General features: G+C 38.8%; 1 protein-coding gene across 1 annotated transcript; it reads right to left on the minus strand.

Moving 5' to 3' along the window:
* Positions 1-840: 840 nt before the first annotated feature.
* FGF20 (fibroblast growth factor 20) lies at positions 841-9,865 on the minus strand. The gene is made up of 3 exons (XM_053578658.1): positions 9,580-9,865; positions 3,763-3,866; positions 841-1,668 (listed from the first exon to the last, which is right to left on the minus strand). The coding sequence occupies exons 1-3, from the start codon at positions 9,863-9,865 to the stop codon at positions 1,423-1,425; spliced, it is 636 nt and encodes a 211-aa protein (XP_053434633.1). The 3' UTR covers positions 841-1,422.
* Positions 9,866-24,786: the final 14,921 nt, after the last annotated feature.

A 24,786-nucleotide genomic window follows, 5' to 3' on the forward strand; every position in this document is an offset into this window, starting at 1 on the left:
TTTCCTGCTGAACAAGTACCTTGTTTTCCTCATGGAACACATCACAATTCACAATTCTATGTATTTGTGGGTTTATTTCTCTACTATCTGTCTCTCATACCAGACATTAAGCTGCGCAATGCAGGGTCCACTTCTGCACCACAGCACCACATTTCTGTTTGTGCCTAACACAGTGACTAGAGCATAGAAGCCTTTGATGAATATTTGTTGAATAAAAGACTAAATAGGAGATGTAAGGGAAAGATACCAGACTTAAACTGATATGGCCTTACCCTTGTTAACAGAAGTGCCACAAAGACTAATTCTTTCTGTCATGGTCATACTGGGTGACAGTAATGGCCTTTGCCACAGTGCATCAGAAAATAAGTAAACATAAGTTGTCTGTTATAATGTTTGATAATTTTTGATGTCAGAAGTTCTATAAACACCAAAGTCTTTCTCTAGGGTACTTAGAATTTTTTCATTTTTTAAATATAGAAGTAGAAGAACTTTCACCAGAAAAGCAATGAAATCAAAGCATAAAATAAAAATATTTAATTCCCTTTTGAATGTGTGTTAAATTCAATACAAATCAATAAAACATTGTTCTAGGCCAAAAGGAACCAATGTTACATTTAGAAGGCAATTGACTGCATAAAAATAGAATCTACACTATATTTTTAAAAATAAATTTAAGACCTTATTCTATAGTTAATGTGGTAACAATGATGTCTTCTTTACAGCCCAAGAAACAACAATAAAGTAATGGGAAAATAAAGAAGCTTTTGTTGAAATTTTTTTTACTCTTTGTATTATCTTCATACAGTAAAAAATAAACTCTTTAATAAATAAATATATATAATAAATATTTTCAAATTGAAAATGTATAAATAGGTCCATTCTTTTAAAAAAATGTTCTGTCTTGGTGTGGCAGGTCTCACAGTCCACAAGTCACCCACGCTTTTTTGTTTGTTTTTATGGTCGTTTTTTTTTTTAAATGTATAATGCCATAACTTGCAAAATTCTACAAGGTCCTCAGAATTTCCATAGTAATAATCTTGGCCACCAATGTCAATCCATTTCTTCAACATGAAGTAGCTATGTTAATGCAACTTTTTAAAGTAAACATAATCCAGAGGGGTTAGGCACCAGCAGCAAACTTGATGGGTTCCCATTATCCACGGTTTGTAACAGATTTTCAGCTTCAGTCTACTGGTAAGGACTTAACCAAGGGACCTAAAGAAATTCAATCCACTTATAAAGAGTGATCTTGAGCCACTTCAAGTCAATTTTTTTCTCAATATTCTTTCTAAATTCAATCTTCCAGTAAAAAATAGATGCTGTAACATTCTAAGCGTCTTCTTGGGTTATTATTTTACAGTGGAAACTGTTCTAAGAAGGGATGTTTGTGGTTTTGTTCTTCCATAAAGATACGATCACATTTCAAGTGTACATCAGCAGGTCCTTGTACAATTCCGGAACTCTGTCTGGATCCACCGGTCTAGGTAAGAAATGGGTAAATTTCTGATGTCTTTTGGACCTGGCCCCATCTCTAGGGGTTCCATCCTTGTTAAGTGCCACAAAATACCTGCGGCCAGAGTCCCCATGTTTATATACGTTGGATGAGTAGGTGTTATACCAGTTCTCTTCAAACTGCTCCCTAAAGATGCATTCGGAAGTCAGTTTCTCCTGAAAGAGAGATCACCACCATTAAAAAAAATACCCTTGAGATCATTTCCTTACAAAAACCTCAACTCTATATTTTTATTTCTTTGCCTGTAACTATATCCTTGTCAAAGGAGGAAAGGGTTAAATTATTTTTGCTTTATTTTGTTGTAGTTTATATCCTAGCTGTAAATCTTTCTTGCCAGACTTCATCTGGCAATATAGCTCAAGAAATTTTAAGTCAGATGCCAAGTCCCAATTCTATTTTCAAATATTTAACAAATATTCTAAATTTTCCCATGTTCCATATTATTACCCTACCATCATCACCACCAGTAAGCCTGCAGTTTAACTTGTTCCATCATTAGCTGCCAAAGTTCTACATATCAAGCCTGTACTAACACCTTGGAACGTATCAAGATCTTGGTAATATGCAAATTCTATATTCAAGATAATCACTCCAAATCATGTATCTTGCCTTTGTGAATATATTAATTGTTTTATGATACATTCCCCATGATTACTGGACCTTTGACTATTTAAGTAAACATAGTAAAAGCCCAATGATTTGTCTTTTCAAAATGAACTACACATTGTCCTAAAGAATAGACCACAGTTGCTCTTTTACTCATTTTTTTATTTTTTTAATTTTCAACATATGTTGATTTTTTTTATTGTTTGAGATTCACTGAAGGGACAAAAAATTAGGTTACACTGATTGCATTTGTTAAAGTCCATCTTATAATTGTGTCCTGCCCCCAAGAAGTGTGCCATACACTGTGACCCCCATCCCCCCCTTCTCCCCATAGTTGCTCTTTTAATCCAACACACACATGAAGATTATATGCATGTTTTTCCCATTATAATTCCATTAATTCTATTGTAATTCCACTAATATGCTTTTTTTTGCAGTTTTTAGCCAGGGCTGAGTTTGAAGCTGTCACCTCCGGTATAGGGGCCAGCACCCTACTCCTTTGAACTACAGGCGCCACCCTCACGAATATGCTTTTTACACACAGCATTATTTATCTTTGTTCTGAGCTGACAGAAAGCCAAGAAAGAACAAGTTTTTTATCCTTACAAAAGTCAGACACCACTGATGAAATGTTACAACCAATTTTTCTGAGTGTTTATCAAAAGTTTAGTTAAATATTGTCATCTCAATTGATATTTTAAGAAAAAGAAAAAGGTACCAGATAGTGATATCTGGTAACTCATAAAAAGCAAATTCTCTGTGGAAATAGTTACAGAGATTTTGACTTTAAGAAAGGATTTCTGAGAATAGAAGTGGGTGACTAGCACCCATTTACACCTTACCAATTGTTTTCAGAGTATATAAGCTACTGTAAACAAATAAAAAATGTTAATAGTGAAAGAGGAAAACTCCATGTTATGCTGTAGAATAAGTTCATATTGCTCTGTTACTCTAACTCTCGTGTTGCTGTTGCTACTTTGTTAAAAAAAAATAGTAGATTCATAGACATGAGCTACTCAGTAGCAAGTGGGTGATGCCTATGGCTCAAAGCACTAGGGTGCCGGCCCCATATACCAGAGGTGGTGAGTTCAAACCCAGCCCCAGCCCCCCCCAAAAAAAAACCCTCAAAAAATTGCTCGAAACAACTTTTGAGAGGACCACAGCTACTGTAATTATCAAGACTACAGGTGTAGTAGAAGTAGTGTGGTTGCTTAATTCCCTCATTTCCTATAAGCAAAGGCCAGCAAGTAAATGATATACATTTACCTATGTAAATGATATTGATGATAATGGGTAGAGAAATTTTACATCAAATAAATTTAAAGGTGAAAGGATCTAACATACCACAGGGAAAAAATGCTCCCATTTTTCTCTGTCTTTGATGGGGTATGATCAAAACATGGAGGAAGCTAGAAAGACTTAGGCTAAAAGGGAAGAAGAGCTATGGGCAATAATGACTTGAAAGTTAAAAAATAAAACTAAGTTACTAGACTAGTGCCCAAAACACTTGGATATAGATTTGTGACTTCTACGTCAAGTATATTTTGTATACTTCTGATAAACATTATTGGTAGACATTTTAATTATTATACAAAACAGTCATTATTTTAAGAATTACAGGGATAATAAAAAATAATACTTACTGATCCATAGAGCTCTCCTTTTTCATTCATTCCAAGGTAAAGACCACTGTCCACACCTCTAATGCTGACCAGTCCCACTGCCACGCTGATGAATTCCAGGATACCTGAATTTATAAGCAAGTTGATAAAAACTTAAGTGATTTGCATTTATTAATGAATATAGGACTCATGAAAGTCTTCCAAAGAGTAGCCATAGTAGACCAATATTGCTAAAAATAATGTTCGTGGAAGCCCCCTGTAAACTGAAAAGTGCTATGCAACTGTTTTGTTATTATCATCTTCCCGTTTTAGAGGTGAAAAGAGACTGAAAAGGAAAATATTGTTCCTCATGGTATAATGTTAAGGGTGTGAAACCTTAAACCACTGAGCTAGATTTCAATTGTAGTTCAACAACTTACTAACTAGCTGTGTAGGCAAATCATTTGTGTTCTTTGAATTTCAATCTCCTCAGATGCAAAATGTGTGGACTATCTGCCCACAAGACAGTGGCGGAGGAGTAGCACATTTTAACCGTTCAACACATTGAAGCTATTATTATCATGAATTAATATATAATAGAGGTGTTCTTAGTTCTCCTCACTTCCTTTAGCTAATTACAACCATTTGCTATTAATTCCTTTGCTTTTATTTACGATGAATCAACTCAATCTTTTCCTAGCAGTAGTAGTATATATTATATGGGTATAAAAGTGCACCCATACTTATAAGGGACTTGTACATATATTTCCTCATCTGGCCCTAAAAAACAACCCCTTAGGGCAGCTCCTGTGGCTCAGGGAGTGGGGCACTGGTCCCATATACCAAGGGTGGCAGGTTAGAACCTAGCCCCAGCAAAACTGCAACAACAACAACAACAAAAATAAATAAATAAATAATAAAATAAAATAAAAAAATCCCTTAAGAAAGGTAGGAAAGATATCCCTATTTTACATATAAAAAAACTGAGGCCCAAAAAGGATATTGATATGCCTAAGGGACATGACATTTGCTTCTACTTTAGGACAGTTTCACTCTATGTATTAAATAATATGCTCTGTTTCCTGGTAGGTGATTTCTAAAAATAAATTGAATAGTTCCGAGAAGTAAAAGGGCTTAATTAAATTAAATATGATAGACAAATACTATAAGTTTAGCATGCAAATATATTTTGCTATCAATAACTTTCTAGACTTATTCTCATTTATTAATAGATAAACTCATATCAAAAACTGTCCACTTAATATACCAAATACAAAAATTAGAAAACACCTCCCGCTGTATTACCCTTTTTTTTTCTGCACACACTAACCTTTGGACAAATGTCTTTGTTAACTCTTCCCCTTAGACTCTACTGAAAAAGAATAGCTACACTTTCTATGCTTGGAACTGCCTCCTTCAATAGCTGTCTACCTTCACCCCTTCACCTCATCTTAAGCTCTACAAACAGTATCAATGTGTACCACTTAGCCTGACTCTTGCTCTTATTTCTTGATTTATTGTACAAGTTCCTGTTTGGACACGTGATACTCTCAAAGCCAAGGGAAAGTACAGAATCTGACTATTTGCTGATATGGAGGGCTCTATTCTATCCACAGTCTAATTCACTCTTTGGCAGAAACATAGATTCTTAGCAAGACAAATGAGCTCTTTCAAACTATTAGGAGATGATGTAGAATGCTAAAGCTATCAAGGATCTCACAGCAACAATACGCGACTAAATAGTCTCTAAGTGGCTTGAAAGAGCCAGTGTCCCCCATTGAGAGCCTGAGGCAAAGAGAAGGTAAGACACAGCAAGAAGACCCAGAGTCTATAGGATAGCCTCCTTCATAACAAGTATATATAGGTAGAGAGTAAATGAAAATCAAACTCACTGCCAAGCTCATTAGTGAAGGATTCCCAAACACAACATAGGCCCAAAATACAGTTAATAGAAAAAAACATATTAAGAGAATTTTATACAAATGTAGAATTGCTTTAAATTGTATTAACTGCTACATCCTAATTAAAAAGTACACGAAGGCTGACATGCAACTTAATTCTCATTAAGTATCTGATTTATGTGGAGATGTTCTTGTCTTTCAAAGAATAGGAGCTGATTAACTGATCAGAATGTAGTAGAAAACAAGTTTTTTCAAGCACCATAATACACATATTTAATTTCTGTATAAGCTAATTACACAACTGATCTCATAAATATTCAATTTTCTTGGAAAACTAAATGGTAAGCCACCTATACTTCTCATGTTAAGATAAGGTTATCACCTTGCAAAAAACTAGGTAGTAGTTAGGAAGGAAAAAAGATTGTATATGTTCTTGGAATAATGATATGTAACATTTCAACTTTATGAAACGACGTCCATAACCTTATACATAACCAGGCATAAATCATTTTGCAATGGCTGATGGGGCCGATGGGAAAAGGGTGATGTGGTTTTTGTGTTCTTCTTAAAGATTTTAGTCACACTTTTTAATTCCGATCCTTTTTCTCCTTGAGGAAATAGTATACCACATAGTAATTTGTAATCATTTGATTCTTAAATGAGATTTGACAAGTCTTTCTTATTTATAATATGAGGTGGCAACTAAACTAATTCCTTTACAAAGAGTAGACATGAAAAACTTTCCTTAAGAGGTAATCACAGATTTTAGATAGATTTTCTAATGCCCAGTGTCCCATAAAAAGACTTGGAGGTACTTGGTCTTTCTGGTATCATTTTCAAAGCCAGCCTTTTTTTAAATCATAATAAACAGGTGAGTCAACCCACAATGCAACCACATCAGACAAATCTATGGAGAATAGGGGAGAATAAAGGAAAAGCCTTTAAAGGAATATGTTTGATCTCAGGCTAAACTTTTTTTTAAAGTAATGATTCCATGTTTCTGTATTAGGTAAGGTCTCCTAAAGGACTACTGTGCAGGAAAACTCTATTATAACTACAGAGATAACTCAGATAGGAAGTTCTTTTGACCTCGTTGGGACTTTTCTATGTGTATTCTATTGATGTGGTTTTAAAATTTAAAAATACAGCATTCTGAGTGTTTATTTGATCATAGCCAAATTAGTATAAAATGTCAAAAATGTCATTTAGCCATTTCTGAGTTTTTTTCAAAATTCTTACTTTGATAACACAGCTAAGCATTTAATAGAATAATAACAAATTGATTTAATAATTAGTAAAAGAAGTACTAGCAAAAGAGGGCAAACATAGAAAGCAGTAATACATAGGTTATAGTTTATAGGTTAAATATAAACTTTCTTTTCACTCTCACTCTCTTGCTGTAAGTTCTGATGTTCAAGAATTAAAGGGCAATGGGTGGCACCTATGGCTCAAAGGGGTAGGATGCCGGCTCCATATACCAGAGGTGGTGGGTTCAAACCTGGCCCAGCCAAAAACTGCAAAAAAAAAAATAAATAAATAAATATATATATATATAATAATTGAAGGGCAAAAAGATGCACTATAGTGTATTGTATGGTAGCTGTTCACTCCTCTAAGTTACCAGACTAATCTGGGTTATTTCCTTTTATATGACAGTACGTATTTTGTTCCTATACACATATATAGCCTCTTACCGTAGGGTAACTCACACCAGCACATAATCACTCTACATCATATTTTTGCAGCCACTAATTATTCAAAATCATTGGTGAAAAATTCTAGCAAAATGGTAATCCTAAAGAAATGGATTTAAATATCATTAATGAACATTGTCAAGTTAACAAATATCTACTAATCTCTCCCCATAGGGTCAGTCTTACAAACAGACAGAAAGCAGAAGAGAGAGAGAGATGATAGACGATAGATAGACAGATAGATAGATAGATAGATAGATAGATAGATAGATAGATAGATAGATAGATAGACAGATGATAAATAAGACAGATAGATGATGTTAATGATAGGTAATCTGTCTTTGGGAGATTACAGTTGAATTACATGTGTCTTAAAAGCAGAATTTCCAGGACTACACTGTGTAATGCAGGGGAACAATCTGAATATTACCTAAGCTTAGCTTCTGCTTGCTCTGCCCACAAATATTATCCCATTTGTGTCCATTTCTAAATCTTTCAGGTAGCTGGGATATTTTTTCTGTCATCAGTGGAGTACAGTCATTCTTGAAGGCAGCTCACTGAGCCACCTGGTGTCAGCAAAGTTCTTTAGAATCAGAATCTCAAGCCTCCCAAATTTCAAAAACACTTTTCAAAAGTGACCCCAGTTTGGGCACTAGGTCATGACACCCTTGACTGATAGTCAATGGGAATTGGGAAGAGATCAGTGGAGGCTGCAAACATATGGGTTTTTTAAAGTTAACTTTCTAAGCCTTTAAGTGCTACCAAATGACCACCACATGCTATTTCTACATCTACAATTACAAATGCTCCTGGAACCGAGATTTACACTTGTCCAGAGTTTTAATGAGTTCTACCAGTCAAGGGGATGGGGACAAGATAAAGAGAGGGCCATTCAGAGACGGGGGGCTTGAAGAATTCCATGGTGCAAAGAAGGAAAGGAAAACTAACTCTGCATTGCCTTTTCTCATTGTGGCTGACAAGTAACTGGTATCTCTCTCTCTCTCTCTCTCTCTCTCCTCTCTCTCTCACACACACACACACACACACACACAACCTACCTCTCCAATGATGTCAAAAGTTTGATCAAAATCTTTTGAGACTGCTAGCGGGTTAACTCAAACCTAATGAAAACTTCAGCTGTGGGGGAAAGATCCTGGACTGGTAGAACCAGAAAGCACCACTGTTAGAACCAGAGTGACCACTGAATTCCACCCCATCCTTTTATGGACCAGAAAATTGCGCCTCCGACGAAGAAGGGCGCTTGTCAGTTACGCAGCTGGTTAAGGAGTTAAGGACCTTCTTAGTTACACGGCTAGTTAAGGAGTAATTAACAATAGAGACCTTCCCAGTCTGGCGTCTGTAATAGGCGCAGTCTTCACAATCGTCCCCTTGTTTCTTTCTTTCTTTTAACCCCTTCTCCTGCTGGAGCTATTCTGAAGCACGTCCCCTGTGTTCCCACCCATATCTTCTTTCGCTTTCTCATTTCCTCTTACCCAAGGTCATTACCAAGATCCTTGCTTTCCGGTTTCACAATTTCTAAAGAGGATCTTGGCTGAAGAACTGGGGGTGCTCAGTAGCCGGGTTACCACCACCCCCACCCCCACCCCACCTCCACCATTCTTCTCTCAGTCAGATGGAACTTAGGAAGGAGAAAACTGCAGGCAGTTGAGTCCGACGGCAGGGACGGTGCCACGGAAAGCTCCTGTTACCCCTTCAGGTGAACACTCACGGTTCCCTATGCAGACACAGAAACCCTGTATCTTATGCAAGAGCGACCCCAGAGCAGTAGCCACGGGTGCATGAATCCACTGCATAAATGAAAGTTTTTAGTTTTTCGGGGCATGTTTAAAGTAGCACGTGCTTTCTGTTATTAAATTTTGTAAAGCCGGCAGTATTGGGGAAATGTGAAAAGACGTAGGAGAAAATAATATAGGACTGTTTGTTTAGTTTGTTTGTTTTTAATGCCTGCAGGTAATGAACCCAAGAACTGTGATTCCCAGTCCAGGTCTTGGTGTTCCTGGCAGCAGAAAGGGCAGGGCCAGGAGGCAACGTAGCAAAGAGGCTCGGAAGCGCCCATTCTTTCTCCTCCCGCCCCCGCGTCTGGAGCTGCAGGCTGCAGCCACCTGCAGGCAGGAGACTCTCCTGTCCACGCGGTGGCCCGCGCTCTCCAGCCCCAGCCTGCAGCTCGCACCGGACGCGCGGCGAGGGGCGCCGGGGAGGGTTGGAGGAGCGGAGCTGCGGTGGGCGCCGGACGCGGTACCTACCGAAGAGGCTGTGGTCCTGCCGGGTGCCCTGCACGCTGCCGTCGGGCAGGATCTGCAGGTGGAAGCCGGTGCGGCAGTAGAGCTGGCGGCGGCGCAGGATGCCGTGCAGGTGCGCCAGCTCCGCCGCCCCCGGCCCGCCGCGCGCGCCCCGCTCCGCCGCGCCCCTGCGCTCGCCCAGCAGCGGCGGCCGCTCCCCCGCCGGGGGCAGGAGGAAGTGCGAGCCCACCGGCTGGCCCAGGCCCTCCAGGCCGCCCAGGAAGCCCCCGACTTCGGCTAAGGGAGCCATGGAGGGGCGCGGGGGAGGGGGAGAGGCGGAGGATCCGGAAAACAGAAGACCCCCCCCCCAATACAAAGTGTGCCGGGGGTAAGGGGGACGGAGAAAAATTATAGCAAAACAAACGCAAAAGTTAAGGCCTGGTTACTCCGGTGAGGTCGCAGAAGGGACTTGGCATTGAAATAGCAGGAAAGCTGCGGATGTCTTGGAGCGATCTTCTCTTCTTGGATAGGTGGGAGCCGGCTGCTGGCTTTGCAAAAGCATCTAAAGCTGCTGCTGCCAACACGGGGCCTGGGGCTGGGGGCCGCGGCTCCACTCGGCAAACTGATCAGATCTGAGTCCTGTGTCCATACACACCCGGTATATATGCGGGTCCTCTTGACAGATACTAATCAAGCGCTTTCATGCGCGCTGGGGAGGTTCTGTTTGAAATCTTAAACCCACCTCCTCTCAACACGTTTTTGCTCTTCGGAAGTGACCAGAAGGGCCCCTCGATTGTTCTCTACCCCTGCCCTAGCAAAAATCTTTCCAGCACCTGGCCAAACCTAGCCGGCGACTTCGGGGGAACCAGCCGAGGCCCTTCCTTGGGGTTCTCTTTGGGGCAGCGGCAGTGATGGAGTGTAGCCTTTGATGTGAGCTGCTCTGCAGCGGTAGCGGGGGCCAAAGGAGCCCAGCTGGGCAGGTATATAGAAGAGGCAGGGAGGAGGGTGGGAAGGAGGAGTGGGATGGATGGGAGGAGGAAGAGGCGAGAGGAGGAGAGAACTGGACTCCCTGGGAGCTGCTGGGAGCCTGCAGTGGACAGGTGCAGAGAAAAGTAACAGGGGGGGGAGGGAAAAGGGCGGCACCTGAGGCTTAGACCTGCCCGGACAGACATGAAAGGAAAATCAAAGCTTTGACAGTTTAACTCACTAATTTCAAAACACTAATAAAATGTACAAGCATTACTCTTTTCTTTTATCATTTAGATGGGGGATTTTCTTTACATAATCACAGTTAGGTTAGGAACTCCCCCCCCCTTCCTAAGTTCTCTTTAATGTTTATTTTTACTCAGCACAGGATATAACCAAGATCATTACCACAAATATACATACATGTGTATCTATGTGAAAGTTTTAAATTGTGTGCTAAGGTCGTGAACTTTTCATTAGCATAATATGATAATAGAATCATGAATCAAGAGATTTAGAGTAAAACCAAATAAATGGAAAAGAAATGGTTTACATTCTTGTTTTTTCAGGTTTTTTTTTTTTTTTTGCAGTTTTTGGCCGGGGCTGGGTTTGAACCCACCCCCTCCTGCATATGGGGCTGGCGCCCTATCCCTTAGAGCCACAGGAGCCACCCAGAAATGGTTTACATTCTTGTATTTTGCCATAAATAGAAAATGAATATCTGGAATAGGGTCATAAAAGATAAGCCACCTCTGAGTCCCTTATGCAACCTAAGAGCAGGTCCCTGTACTTCTTTGTTGCATTTTCTTAAATTCTCGATTTTTTGTTCACATTGTAATTATAAACTTTAAAAACAACTAAATGGAAATAGCACTGATTTGAGACTTCAAAAGTTCCTGGTGAAATTTAAGAGTGTACATTTGAAATTTTGGTGTTGTACCACCAGTGAAATTCAAGATCTTCCCATTAAAATTTTTCAGTGGCAGAAGAGTTGAGAATCAGTTGGCAAATTTATGCTTCCCCTGAGCAAAAAGTTTTAGGCAATCACTGGAGATTAGTTTCTCAGTCTTGTTTCATGGTCTGTTCAGCAAAAGCCTAAACCTGGGAGCTCAGTTGGATTTGACTGGTTTATTTCACTTGCTCTGAAGGTTTTTTCCCTAATTAATTGGCAGGTGCTTTAAAGTCGGTATAGTTACACCTTTTTTATCACTATGGGCCTAAGTAATAACCCTTGTGCAACCAAGTTATAAAGGAGTCCTTAACACCAGTGATTTACTGTTGATAGATATGAAATAAAGCAAAAACACTGGCTAAAAACAATAAACAGATAAATCACCTTAGAAATGTATATTGCTAAGTCTGTTTAAAAGGTTGTGCTAGGTAAATGTTACATTATTTCACCTTTCAAACAACAGCAGTCTGTCTTGTGGTAGGACCCCCAAATCCACCGTAATCAAGATTTCAAAGCACATCTGTGTAAACATTATCACATCAGTGTAAAACATCAACCAATGAGCTTTTACTTTGAACCAAATCTTCTTAATTGCAGTGTTAAATCAAAGAAAGTTAGATCAAAGTTGTGCGGATCTCCTAGCAGAGTAACTAGCCAGTACATACATTGATCACTTTTAAAGAGGAGATACTTAAAGGTTTTAAACTTAGATCGGTGCCTTTTTAATGAGGTTTGTTTTAAGGTCTAATTTCTATGCAACATATAATACTGTTAATTATTCAACAATGGGTATATATCATTGTCACCTGCTCCTAGAGGTACTAGTTCAATCTATAAAATATTTTTCTACATGAACATGCTGTGTGATCTACAGCTTGTAGACTGTTTAAGTCTCTTGTATGTAGTACACACACACACACACACACACACTAAAATACAGGATATTTTTCACCCATAGTCATCAAATCTCAAATAATTTGATAATAGAACTACATTCTCTTTCAATACCTTAGCATTTTCATGGGCATTACCTTTATTTAATCCCCACAATAACCCTATGAGACAGGTACATCCTGCTTTGCAGAGAAAAAAAAAAAAAAAAAAGAAAGAAATTGTCCCAGATTCTAGTTCAGGATTTAGTACAGAGTCCAACATCCCAGGGAAATTTTCTTGAACTCTATTAATGTCTCTGTTCTTCTTTTTCAAAATAAGGACAATGTAATTCTTGCTTCATTCACTATGTCTAGGGTGGCTATGAGACTTAACTGCGAAAATGTATAGAAAGTGGTTTTAACACTATCAAGTTTTTATGCATCTAACATGCTAGACAATTTCACTTGTGAAAATTTGTGCTCTGTAGCTTAGCAAATATAATTGGTTTGAAATACAAAAAAATCTTCCCCCCCCAAACCTAACCTTTAATGTGCAAGTTTTGAATGGTGCTTAATGCCATTTTATAAAGGACCAGAATAGCAACAAAAAGATAAGGATTTCTTTTGTTTGCACGAGTCATGTGACAGGAAAAGATAACACGAAAGATTTTTTTTTTTTTGCACATGCTGCGATGATATCATGGGAAGTTAAATAATTTTGAAGAGTGTTTTACAAGGGTGCATTATTCGGCTTTTAAGTATACACTGCAATCTAATCAACGTTACCTATACTTCCTAGAGACCACACTTGCCTTGCTGTTATACAAATAGGTGGTACAACCTCTACTTCCACAAAATGTACTTACAGTTTCCAGACAATATAATCCTCCCATAGCTTTTTAGTCAGCATATTGTCATGAACCTGTTTTTACACATGAGAAAGGTATTAATACCTTTTGATGGTGCCTCTACATGCATTTAACTTGAGAAAAAAAAACAGAGCTGATTTAAAAGTCATGACTTAGGGCAGCGCCTGTAGCTCAAAGGAGTAGGGTGCCCGCCCCATATAGCAGAGGTGGCAGGTTCAAACCCGGCCCGGGCCAAAAACTGCATTAAAAAATAAAAGTCATGACTTACACCCCCCAATAAAATAAAAGTATATCTGCAAAACATCATTCATTATTTATAATCACAAAATGTTGGCAACAACATAAATTTCTATACATAGAAAAGTCTTTGAATAAATTAGTGTATATTCACACCATGGAGCATTAGACAGCTGGAAAAAAAGACTGAGAAAGATCTCTATAAACTAAAATGGAATATTCCTGGGATATATTGTTAAGTAAAAATACAAAAGTACAAAAGAGTATATATGGTGTGTTACCTTTTCTATATAAAAGAAGGAAAATGGTAGATTCCTAGCTGTATATGCTTATTTTCTAAAAATAAACACAAGATTTACAACTTGTGTTAACCAGGTTACCTGGTTAAGTTGTTTACCAAGGGATGAATGTAAATGGAAGGGATGGAGAGCAGATACTTCTCTGAAAACTTTTTATAGAGTTTGGACTTTTGGGAAAAAATCAATGTTTTACATTTTTTTCTTTTTAAAGTAAAATAAAACATGGGCAGCGCCTGTGACTCAACGGAGTCGGGCCCCGGCCCCATATGCTGGAGGTGGCAGTTTCAAACCCAACCCCGGCCAAAAACTGCAAAAAGAAAAAGTAAAATAAAACAAACAAAGATTGGGGGAAATACAATAAAACAAGGAACAAATGAACTTAACTATATTCAAGTGAACAATATAACCACACAGTAGGTATAATAATAGGATGTTTTTAAAAGAAACCTAAGTAACTCTCAGATTCAGCTCTTGATGAGATAATTTAAGTCTAACGACCAAACACAAATATCAAACTTAACTGAGAAAGGTTGTTTTCCTTGGTGGTGGAGGTTGAGAGTAGTGTGATGTAGGACTGACCAAATGTGTAAATATATTGAGGATAATGACAAGTATTTTTTTTTTAAATTAAAGAATAGAGTTCAAATATGACTAGAATGAATGCTGTAGTGTTGACTTGGAATTGCATTTATCAGTGTTAACACATCATGCCCGGGTGTGTGCGCGCACGCGCGCGCGCGTGTGTGTGTGTGTGTGTGTGTGTGTGTGTCTGAGCTCTGTCCACTAAAAGGGCTAGAAGCAAACATACCCCAGGTCAATGACTACACCTAGAGCCTACATGTTGATTTCTCAATCCGATCTACCACTATGATGACCCGGGGAACTTTGGGGAAATGATTTGTTCTGAGAGTGGGGCATTGTTTTTTGTGTGTGTGCCAGAAGGTAAGGAAATACTCAAAAAATGATGAAGACATATCCAGGAGACGTAAAGGAAGATGAAAATAAATAATGATGGTAACAAGATATTTATAAAATAAAATAACAAACGTCAAGTGCAATTGTTTAAATAGACAACCAAACAAAGGAGAAGGGAAAACTTTTCCTTATGGTAGAATATGTGTGCTAGCTAATAAATATTGAAATGATGGTGGAATTAGAAAGTGACCATTTTGCATCCATCATAGGATCATTGCTGCTCCAACAAAATCAGCAATGCATACTAAAACTAGTGGGTACTTGTGGTTTGATGAAGAAGAGTATTTTTTTTTTTTTGCAGTTTTTGGCCAGGGTCAGGTTTAAACCCACCACCTCCTGTATAACGGGGCCGGCACCCTACTCCTTGAGCCACAGGCCTGCCTATTTTTTTTTTTTTTTGAGACAGAGTCTCACTTTGTCACCTTCAGTAGAGTACTATGGCGTCACAGCTTACAGCAACCTCAAACTCTTGGGCTCAAGTGATCCTCTTGCCTCAGCCTCCCAAGTAGCTGGGATTACAGGCACCCCCCACAATGCCTGGCTATTTTTTTAGAGACAGGGTCTCGCTCTTGCTCACGCTGGTCTCCAATCCGTAAGCTCAAGCAAACTACCCATCTCAGCTTCCCAGAGTGTTAGGATTACAGGCATGAGCCACTGCCCCCAGCCAAGAAGAGTCTTGATTACAAAGAGAAAATGATAATTTTGTACTGGATTAATCTAGAGAATACAGTAAGGTATTACTCTCACAAAGGTACAGTAAGTAACAATAACGGGACAAAGCAACACCTTGTGCCTCCTGAAACCCTAAGAAGGATGAAACACCACTTATGTGTTCTGCCTATCAAAAATGCATGACCTGGGTTAGTGGGTCATGTCTGTAATCCCAGGGCTTTGGGAGGCTAACAGAGGAGGACAGCTTGAGCCCAGGAATTGAAGGCCAACAAAGCAAGGGTGACAAAGCAAGGCTTTGTCTCTACAAAAAATTTAAAAATTAGCAGATGTAGTGGCACACACCTGTAGCCCTAGCTGCTCAGGAGGCTGAAGCAGGGGGATCCACATAGCCCAGAAGGTCAAGGTTGCAATGAGCAATGATCAGGCCATTGCACCCCAGCCTGGACAACAGAGTAAGACCCTGTCTCTGAAAGAAATAAAGGTCACACATGGTGGTTCACACCTGTAATCCTAGCACTCTTGGAAGGCCAAGGGGAGAAGAAAGATGGCTTGAGGTCAGGAGTTCGAGACCAGCTTGAGCAAGAACAAGAGCAGGATTTTTGTCTCTACTAAAAATAAAAAAGTCTCTATTAAAAAAAAGTAAAAATAAAAAAATTGGCTAGTTGTTGTGACGAGCACCTGTAGTTCCAGCTAGTAAAGAGGCTGAGGCAAGAGGTTCACTTGAGCCCAAGAGTTTGAGGGTGCTGTGAGCTAGGCTGACACTACTGCACTCTAGCCTGGGCAACAGAATGAGAGTCTGTTTCAGTAAATAAATAAATAAATACCCCGTCTCTGAAATAAATAAATAAGCAAAATAAACAGACATAATGCATAACCTGAATCTAAATTACTAAGAAACATCAAATAAACCTCAATTGTTGGGCAGCACGTCTGGCTCAGTGGGTAGGGCGCCAGACCCATATACCGAGGGTGGGGGGTTTGAACCCGGCCTCGGCCAAACTGCAACAAAAAAATAGCCGGGTGTTGTGGTGGGCGCCTATAGTCCCAGTTACTCAGGAGGCTGAGGCAAGAGAATCGCCTAAGCCCTAGAGCCAGGTTGCTGTGAGCTGTGACACCACAGCACTCTACCAAGGGCAACAAAATGAGACTCTGTCTCTAAAAAAAAAAAAAGAAAGAAAGAAAGAAAGAAAGAAAGAAAACCTCAATTGTTTGTTTGAGACAGAATCTCACTTTGTTGACCTCGGTTAGTGCCTGGTGTCATAGCTCACAGCAACCTCAAACTCTCGAGCTCAAACAATCCTCTTTCCTCAGCTTTCCAAGTAGCTGGGACTATTGGCACCTGCCCCAACACCCAGCTATTTTTAGAGACAAGGTCTCACTTTTGCTCAGGCTGTTCTCGAACTCCTGAACTCAAGCAACCCACCTGCCTCGGCTTCCCAGATTGCTAGGGTTACAGGTGGGAGCCACCACACCCAACCTAAAGAAGCTATTTTAAATTAAATATGCTTTATCCTTCCAAAGGAGAATGCCACATAAGCATTAATGGAGAATTTTTATTATAATAATTTCAACGTTAAATAATCAATATTCAAACAAAGTGTACTTTCTAAGACTAGAGAATTGCCATAATACACTAGGTTTTTTTAAGTGGTTCTCTTCCAAATGAATCTATTCATTCCATTTAGGAAGTCAGTAGATTTAAACAACTCATAAAATTGTTAATTGTTTCTCTCCTTAGAATCAGCTGGAAATAAAGAAAAACATGATTACAGGAATGGAGAAACAAATGTTACATCAATAATACAGATTAACTACATTCCCTGTAAAAGTCAAGAATGAAATTGTGACTATTAAACTACCTTGAGATTTCACATCTTTCAAGTGAAGTGAGATGGTAGGAGTAACTAAGGCCTTATTTACCCATTTCTGTCCCCTAATGAGAGACCTCAGCTAACCAGTCCTGTTTACATGGAAATGGAGTCTTGCCCCAGGCAAAAACTGCTCAGTAGGAGTCTGTCCAAACTACAGCTGGAGGAGCAGGAATAAGCTCTCATCTCTATAGGGAGGAGAACTGGGCGAAGAGTAGAGAGAGACAGGGGCATTTCTTAAATTTTGGCACACAGTTTAGGAAGACATAAATAGCTTTCTGTAATGGCCTCTTTGGAGTAAGAAACCTTAGCACCTGGGAGCTGAGTCAGACATTTGGATGAGAAGCATGATGGGTGTGAATACCAGGTGAGTAAGTGACATATTGTCCATCCCCTCCTATGTGTCCTGAAGGGAGAGTAGAGAAGACAAGACAAACCAATTACATTACTGAATGTTAAGAGTACAGTTCATAATAGTATAGTTATTAAAATAGGTCACACGTACAAGGAGTGTGGTTTGAATGCTATCCTAAGGGGAAACCCCTATTCACTGGAGCAGTCCTCGTACTAGAAGGTCAGCTCCATGTGGACAGTGCTGTGTGTTGTTTCCAACATTGACATGTATCAAACCCCTGCAACAGTGCCTGGCGTCTATTACATACCCCCGAGATATCTGTTAATTGAGAGATATGCTCCTTAAGACTTTTTCAGAAATCAGAAGCATTTACTTTGATTTCTTGAATTCATTTTTATGTCTCCCCCAACTAGGGATGGAGGAATGGGACATATGTTCAAAGAGGGAAACTTTGACTATGAGAAAACATACTAAGAAAAATATCTTTTATCTTAAAAAGTGATAACCCTTGGGCACAAAGTCAGAGAGAAAGGGCTGTCAGACTGAGAATGGCCACCAGCCTCGCATGGGGTCAGCCACTAGAGGACGATGTGCTCACATACTCTGCCAGACCCTTATAAGGCCAAGAGGGACCTCAACAGGCAGGAACGAATGCTGCCCAGATTTGCTTCTCCAGCTTCTGGTCATACTGTTAGGAAATTCCTCCTGCCTGTCTCACTTCCAAAAATGACAAAGAAAAGCAGCCCATTGACAAATGAGTTGATCACTGGAGGAGATAAAAATCACAGAAATGTGAGAATGTCAACAGTCTTGATGAGGAATAAAATTCAGCTCACCAAATGCTGTGCAGCTGTCAGGATACGGTGAAAGTGTTGACGCTGAAAGTACTGGACTCGAGCTATTCCGGAGAACAGGCTATAAGTTTCTGCCTGGCAATGAAATGGTGAGGTGAGTTCAGGGACAAGGAGCTGAGTCAGGTGGATGAAATGGCAACTGGATTCAGAGTAGTTTACTGTCTCGCAGAACAAAGGAGAAGCTCTTCCGTGAGAACTGAATCATCTATCTAATTGTTTTCACCAGAACCTACAACAAATAGGCATAATCACAACAGCAAATAACCTGCATGTGCATTTTAAAAAATAAAAGATGAAAGATTCAGCTGGCAGCCTTTTCTGATTGACTATGATTTCAGCAAAGTTACCAATATAATAGATTATAAATGTGCCTAAGGAACCTTTACAATAGAAATTTATTTTTCAGGGCAATCTTATATTAGCTTAGACTAGATTACCTCTATGGTTCCCTTCGGACTAACATTTTGTGATTCTCTGTCCAAACTACAAGAGAAAATGTTACAAGAAAATACAATTCTGTAACTTTGCTTTGGACACTCATTTTTACAAGCACAGCTCTTCAAATGATTCAAATTCTTCCCTTAAAAGCAGAGATTTGAAGAAGATAGGAAGGTTCTAATTATGGAACTCATATATTGGTAGTTTATCAAAACAAATACGTAGATAAAATATCTTCATATATATGAGCTTCCAACTTCTGACGTTCTCTTAAACGTAACACTTATTTTTGTAGCTCCGTCTACAAATTCCCACTCCTTATTGTATATACATAATTTATAATTTTTGACCTATCATAATCCACTTATAGCATATGTAAACTTTCAAAATATACCATCTTTTAGTAATATTGCATTTAAAATCAGCTAAATGTCGATACAAATCCATGTAGTGCTCAGTTATCACCTTGAAAATCTCTGATCTAAACCTCTAGTCTCACATATCTGTCTGGTTACCTCTTCTAATCGGATCATTCAATGTCATGTGAGTCCTTCATAATCATCAGAGAAAGATTAGAAGAACATTTAATTTTAATACGCAGACTGGAAATAAGAACAAAGGAGCATTCACACCATATTCGGAAATTAATTTCTCATATGTTTTTTGTTTCTGCTTTCGTAAGACTTAAAATGATGAATTGTTCTGTTAAACCTTCATCTCTCTCTTCTTCACTTAGTTTATTTTCAGTTTGAGAAAGCACCTGACTTGGATAATAACCTCAACTGTGTTATATGGGTTTCATTATTATTTAGGGTTCCTCTGTATTTATAATTCACGTTAGGGACAAACCCTTCCCTAGGAGTTAAAGAAATCAGCTTAAGGGCGGCGCCTGTGGCTCAGTGAGTAGGGCACCGGCCCCATATGCCGACGGTGGCGGGTTCGGACCCAGCTCCGGCCAAACTGCAACAGAAAAATAGCCGGGCGTTATGGCGGGCACCTGTAGTCCCAGCTGCTTGGGAGGCTGAGGCAAGAGAATCACGTAAGCCCAAGAGTTAGAGGTTGCTGTGAGCCGTGTCACGCCACGGGGTAGAGGGCGGGTACCGTGAGACTCTGTCTCTACAAAAAAAAGAGAACCATTTAAGAAATCAGCTTAATATTTATATTTTGCCACAGCCAAGAGTTTAATGCTTAATTCTAGATTTTATAGCCCATAAGGCTTTACGAGAGCATAGATTTGCATCAAAGCACATGCCCTCAAACATATTCTACACACAATAAAATCCTAATCAAACATGATTTCTTTGTACAACACTGGAAGGAAGGGGGAATGGGCTCCCTTAGTCTGAAATAATTTGTTCAAGGAGCTCTATGCACCTGCATGATGAAGTTAGAGTAGCTCATTTAGTGGTTTTCTATAAAGTCTTATCATCAAGCGTAAGGTTCACTTCATTTCCCTTGATGTGGTGGTCTGAGGTTTATAGGTGCCTGAACATAAGAGTTGAAACTATCCTGAAAAAAAACTGCAATCATTTTTGAAGTGCAAGAGTTTTGATATGCTTCAGCTGAGAAGGAATTTATGAACAACCATATTTTCAGACTTCATTTTTGATCAATCTCTAGTGTTTGGGGCAAACTAATTTATTTTAACAGAAAAAAGATATGACATAGTGATCTAAACACTCAATTATTACTTTGGCTTAAGATTGAATGCCACATGTAGACAAAATACAAATTTTAAGTATAATAAATTTAAGTGTCAGTTAGATGCAGGAGATGATTGTATGATAAATTTGAAATAACAAAATCTTGATCAAACCTAAAAATTAACATTAGCATGAAGCCAGACCTAGAATCATATGGCAATAGCAGATGAAAATGGGTCTTTATTGGCTATCAGCTATTAAACGCACAGCTTTTTAACTGTATCTCTGAAAACTGAGCTCTAGAATAGTCTCTACCTGATTTAGGTAGTCAGTTGTACCTGTCCAGATCTACAGACATGAGATGATTCTCTAATTCCAAGTCTTTGGAACCTCCAATATAACTAATTGGAAAGAGCAAAAATAATTCTTTAGTAATATCTGTATATAGATTAACCAAAACCAAGTAAGAACCTTGGTAAGGTGAAAAGAGTTAGAACCCTCTTCTTCACTAAGGGATGGGCAAATTTGTTTTGCCCTTTGTAGCCAAAGGCAAATTCTTAATCCTGATCTTTTTGGGCTTAGTCTTATGTCCTACCCATCCTGTCCTCTTCTTAAGCCGAATACTGGTCTTCCAGAACTCCCAAACTCTCTAATGCAATGGTTCTCAACCCTCCTAATGTCCCAATGTATTTTCATTGTTAAAAAGGGGTCGCGACCACAGGCTGAGAACCGCTGCTCTAATGGACATGGTGATCTTCAAATGCCTGCCAGTGGTGGTTTGGAACCAGCTTGTGCTAACTCACTGCAGCTGATTTTCAGGAATTTTTGAGTCGGTTTTTAAATGGAGACATTATTAAAAATTAAATTAACATTAGCATGTATCAGTGTAACCTGGCTTATTGTACCCTCAATGAATCCCCAACAATAAAAAAAAAAAAAATGAAAAAAAAAACATTAGCATGTTACCATTAGGTAATTATATTAAATATTAATGTAATTTAATGTATTAGGTAAATATAAATAGAAAAGGAAATAAGTACTAATTATTTTACTTCCCAATTATTTTACTATCACCTGTCATGTCTTTTGTAGGTGGATAGTGGACATTCGTGGAAATTCTATGTAATGATAAGCTACCATGCATTTCTCCCCAACTGTGTAATCAGAAATGTCACATTGGTAGCTTGAAATCACCACAGTGGGAGTATTTACACCATGGAAATATACAAATGCTATAATTCAGGACTCTACACCTCTTCTACCCTAGAACCAGCAGTTAATCTTTTACCAGCTCAACCTGGTACCTGCCCACAAGGCCTTCTAAGGAAAGATTTTCTCTCAATTTCCCAGAAACTGCATCTCTCTATGACTCCACACCTTTCCCCACAGACACAGCAGATTGGCCTGAAAGTGAAAAACTAACAAAAGCTAAAAAGATCTGTAGGCCAGATCAAACTGATGTTTTCTCATCAGAATTTAAACTAAGATTCACAGAGACCAATAAGAATCAGTGCCCAAGTCATGTTCACAGCACTGTGTTAGATTAAACATCCTTGAGCTCTTAGTACATAGGTGTCTGGACCTAACCTGGTTACCACACTTCCTAAGACCTCATAGTAGTGCTTTTCTCTTGACTCCATATGATTTCATCTTTAAAATCTTTTTCTTGAGCTAATGCAATTACTATTCTCTTCTATGCAAATTAATGCACCTTAAAGAAAACCATTTTAAATTCTCTCAGTTTCTGGTGATTCCAGTAAAGGAACTATCTAAATATAGGTCAGAACATAGGCTCAAGTCCTGGTTGGTTAAGTCAGAGAAAAATTCTTAAACCTGATAGCTTCCCATCTTCCTCACCCGTAAAAATTAAAGGAGTGTACATTTTAGTGGTTGTTAAGCTCCAATATTCTACAGAGGTACTTCAGGCCCCACCATGGAAGTTGGAGCCTTTAAATGGACAGATTCCAGATTTTCTCCCCTTTTCAACTTATAATTGAATCATTTCATATGTCAACTAGAGACACTCTGCTGTTATGTACCTTGTATTTGGGGGTTTCATGTAATAGAAAAAGATATTGCATAGTGATGTAAATATTAAACACTAAGTAGTCAAACATTATTCCCTAAGCCAGCAGTTCTCAACCTGTGGGTCACGACCCCTTTGGGGGTTGAAGGACCCTTTCACAGGGGTCGCCTAATATCAGTTATTTACATTATGATTTATAACAGTAGCAAAATTAGAGGTACGAAGTAGCAATGAAAATAATTTTGTGGTTGGGGCTCACCACAACACAAGGAACTGTATTAAAGGGTTGCGGCATTAGGAAGGTTGAGAACCACTGCCCTAAGCAGCCCCTTCCCAACCCATACACCCAGCCAAAATTTAAAAGATTAAACATGTTCCAGACTGAGCTATCTCTTAAATTCTTTTTCCATCTTCTATAATTTTACAGGGTACGTACGAAATATTCACACGTGTATATTACATGTGTTTAAACATTTCTTGAGTTTTTCTTTTCCTGCTGGCATTTTCATCATCTTTTCTTACTGGAGAGTGTCAAAGATATCAGGGTGGTCTCACAACTCAACTCTGCCTCAATCTGACAGCCCGTTCTTAGCAGAGATCCTCATCCACTTCTTCCTGTGAATTCTGGACTTGGCCGGAGACTTTTGCTTAGCATAGTGTTCTGGGTGACTAAACCAATCAGTTGGAATTGGCAAGGGATAAAATTGTTTTGCCACCCTGCCAAGCTTCTGCATGTATATGCACTGACTTACCCTATGCTATTCTTGATTTCTCTAATGGTTTCCCCTCTGATACTGAGCTTTCCATCTGTTCCGAAGGCTGCCCTTCTGTTTGGTTACTTGCTCTTAAAGCAATTTCCCCATCCAACACCTGACAGTGTGGGGTTAGAGCCAGAGTCGAGAGTGTGTACTGGTTGTACTAGGCCTTACAATCAGACACACACTGAGTCTGTCCATATGGACGCTTCACAGGAAAAAACACTATGAGTCAGAGAAGGTACAGCACTAGGTTGTTTGTTTAAAATGCATCTCTGATTAGTTCTACGAACTCAACCATTGCAAGAATGGGAAAACAGACACCACATGTACTTGATACTAAATTAGATCTAGTTGATCAACACGTATAGGCGCATGTGAAAGTAAAATTCCACAGAAATTTAGTAGATGGAAGGGGCGAGAAGAGTTGGGTAAATTCACACCTGACTGGTACAATCCACACATTCTGGGTGAAGGGCACACTTGTAACTTTGACTTAAAATGTACAAAAGCAAATTATGTAACCAAACCGTGCATCCCCTATAAGATTCTGAAATTTCATAAAAATTTCTTAATTTTTTAATTAAACCATGTTTCCCTTGGTCTTTCCTTAGTAATAATAAAGAAAATTGCTAATGAATATCTTCTTTGGGGTCTTCAGGTACTAAAAGACATTTTTAAAGACACTTCTCAGTTAAGTCTCTTTAGGCTGCATCAAGATTATATAACTTAGCAGGCGGTGCCTGTGGCTCAAGGAGTAGGGCGCCAGCCCATATACTGGGGGTGGCGGGTTTGAGCCTGGCCCTGGCCAAAACTGCAAAAAAAAGAATTAAAGATTATATAACTTAGCTTTTAGTTCCCAATTCTTCAAATTAATTTTGTTGCTCTTAGCTGAACTCTTTTCAAGTTCTATATATTCCAAGTTGTATACTTCATACCTGAGCAAAGTCTTCTAGGAAATAACCCATTAGTATTAGACGTTAGGAAGAAAATCTATTTGTCTTACATTATATAAACTTATTATTGAAGTGTAACATATATGAAAAGGTTCTACAAATTGTTAAGTGGAAAGTGCTATATTTTATAAATACACTTGTGTCATTGACACCCAGATTAAGGCCTAGAACATGCACAGAACTCCAGAAAGCCCCCTTCTCCCTGTTCTACTCACTATGGTCTTCTTAAGGAAACCACTGTCCTGATGTCTAACATTATGTACATATGTATGTATATGCATGTATATACATATATGTGTGTGTGTATATATATATTGCTGTTGTTGTTTTTGAACTTTATAAATAGAATAATACAGCTGGTTCTTTTGTCTACCTTCTTGAATCAACTTTTGCTGTGAAGTTTACTCAGTATGATCACATCTATGGCAATTCAGTAATTTTCTTTACCTTTACTTTATAAAATTCAATTTTTTATCCAGGCCATGGTTGATGAA

Source organism: Nycticebus coucang, chromosome 24 (assembly GCF_027406575.1).
Source record: "Nycticebus coucang isolate mNycCou1 chromosome 24, mNycCou1.pri, whole genome shotgun sequence".
NCBI classification, from domain to species: Eukaryota; Metazoa; Chordata; class Mammalia; order Primates; family Lorisidae; genus Nycticebus; species Nycticebus coucang.

Coding starts and splice junctions, on each gene's coding strand:
- FGF20 (XM_053578658.1), bottom strand. CDS start 9,865: ATGGCTCCCTTAGCCGAAGTCGGGGGCTTCCTGGGCGGCCTGGAGGGC. Junction 3,867..9,579: donor GCAGGACCACAGCCTCTTCG/GTAGGTACCGCG, acceptor TTATAAATTCAG/GTATCCTGGAATTCATCAGC. Junction 1,669..3,762: donor AAGGAGAGCTCTATGGATCA/GTAAGTATTATT, acceptor TCTCTCTTTCAG/GAGAAACTGACTTCCGAATG.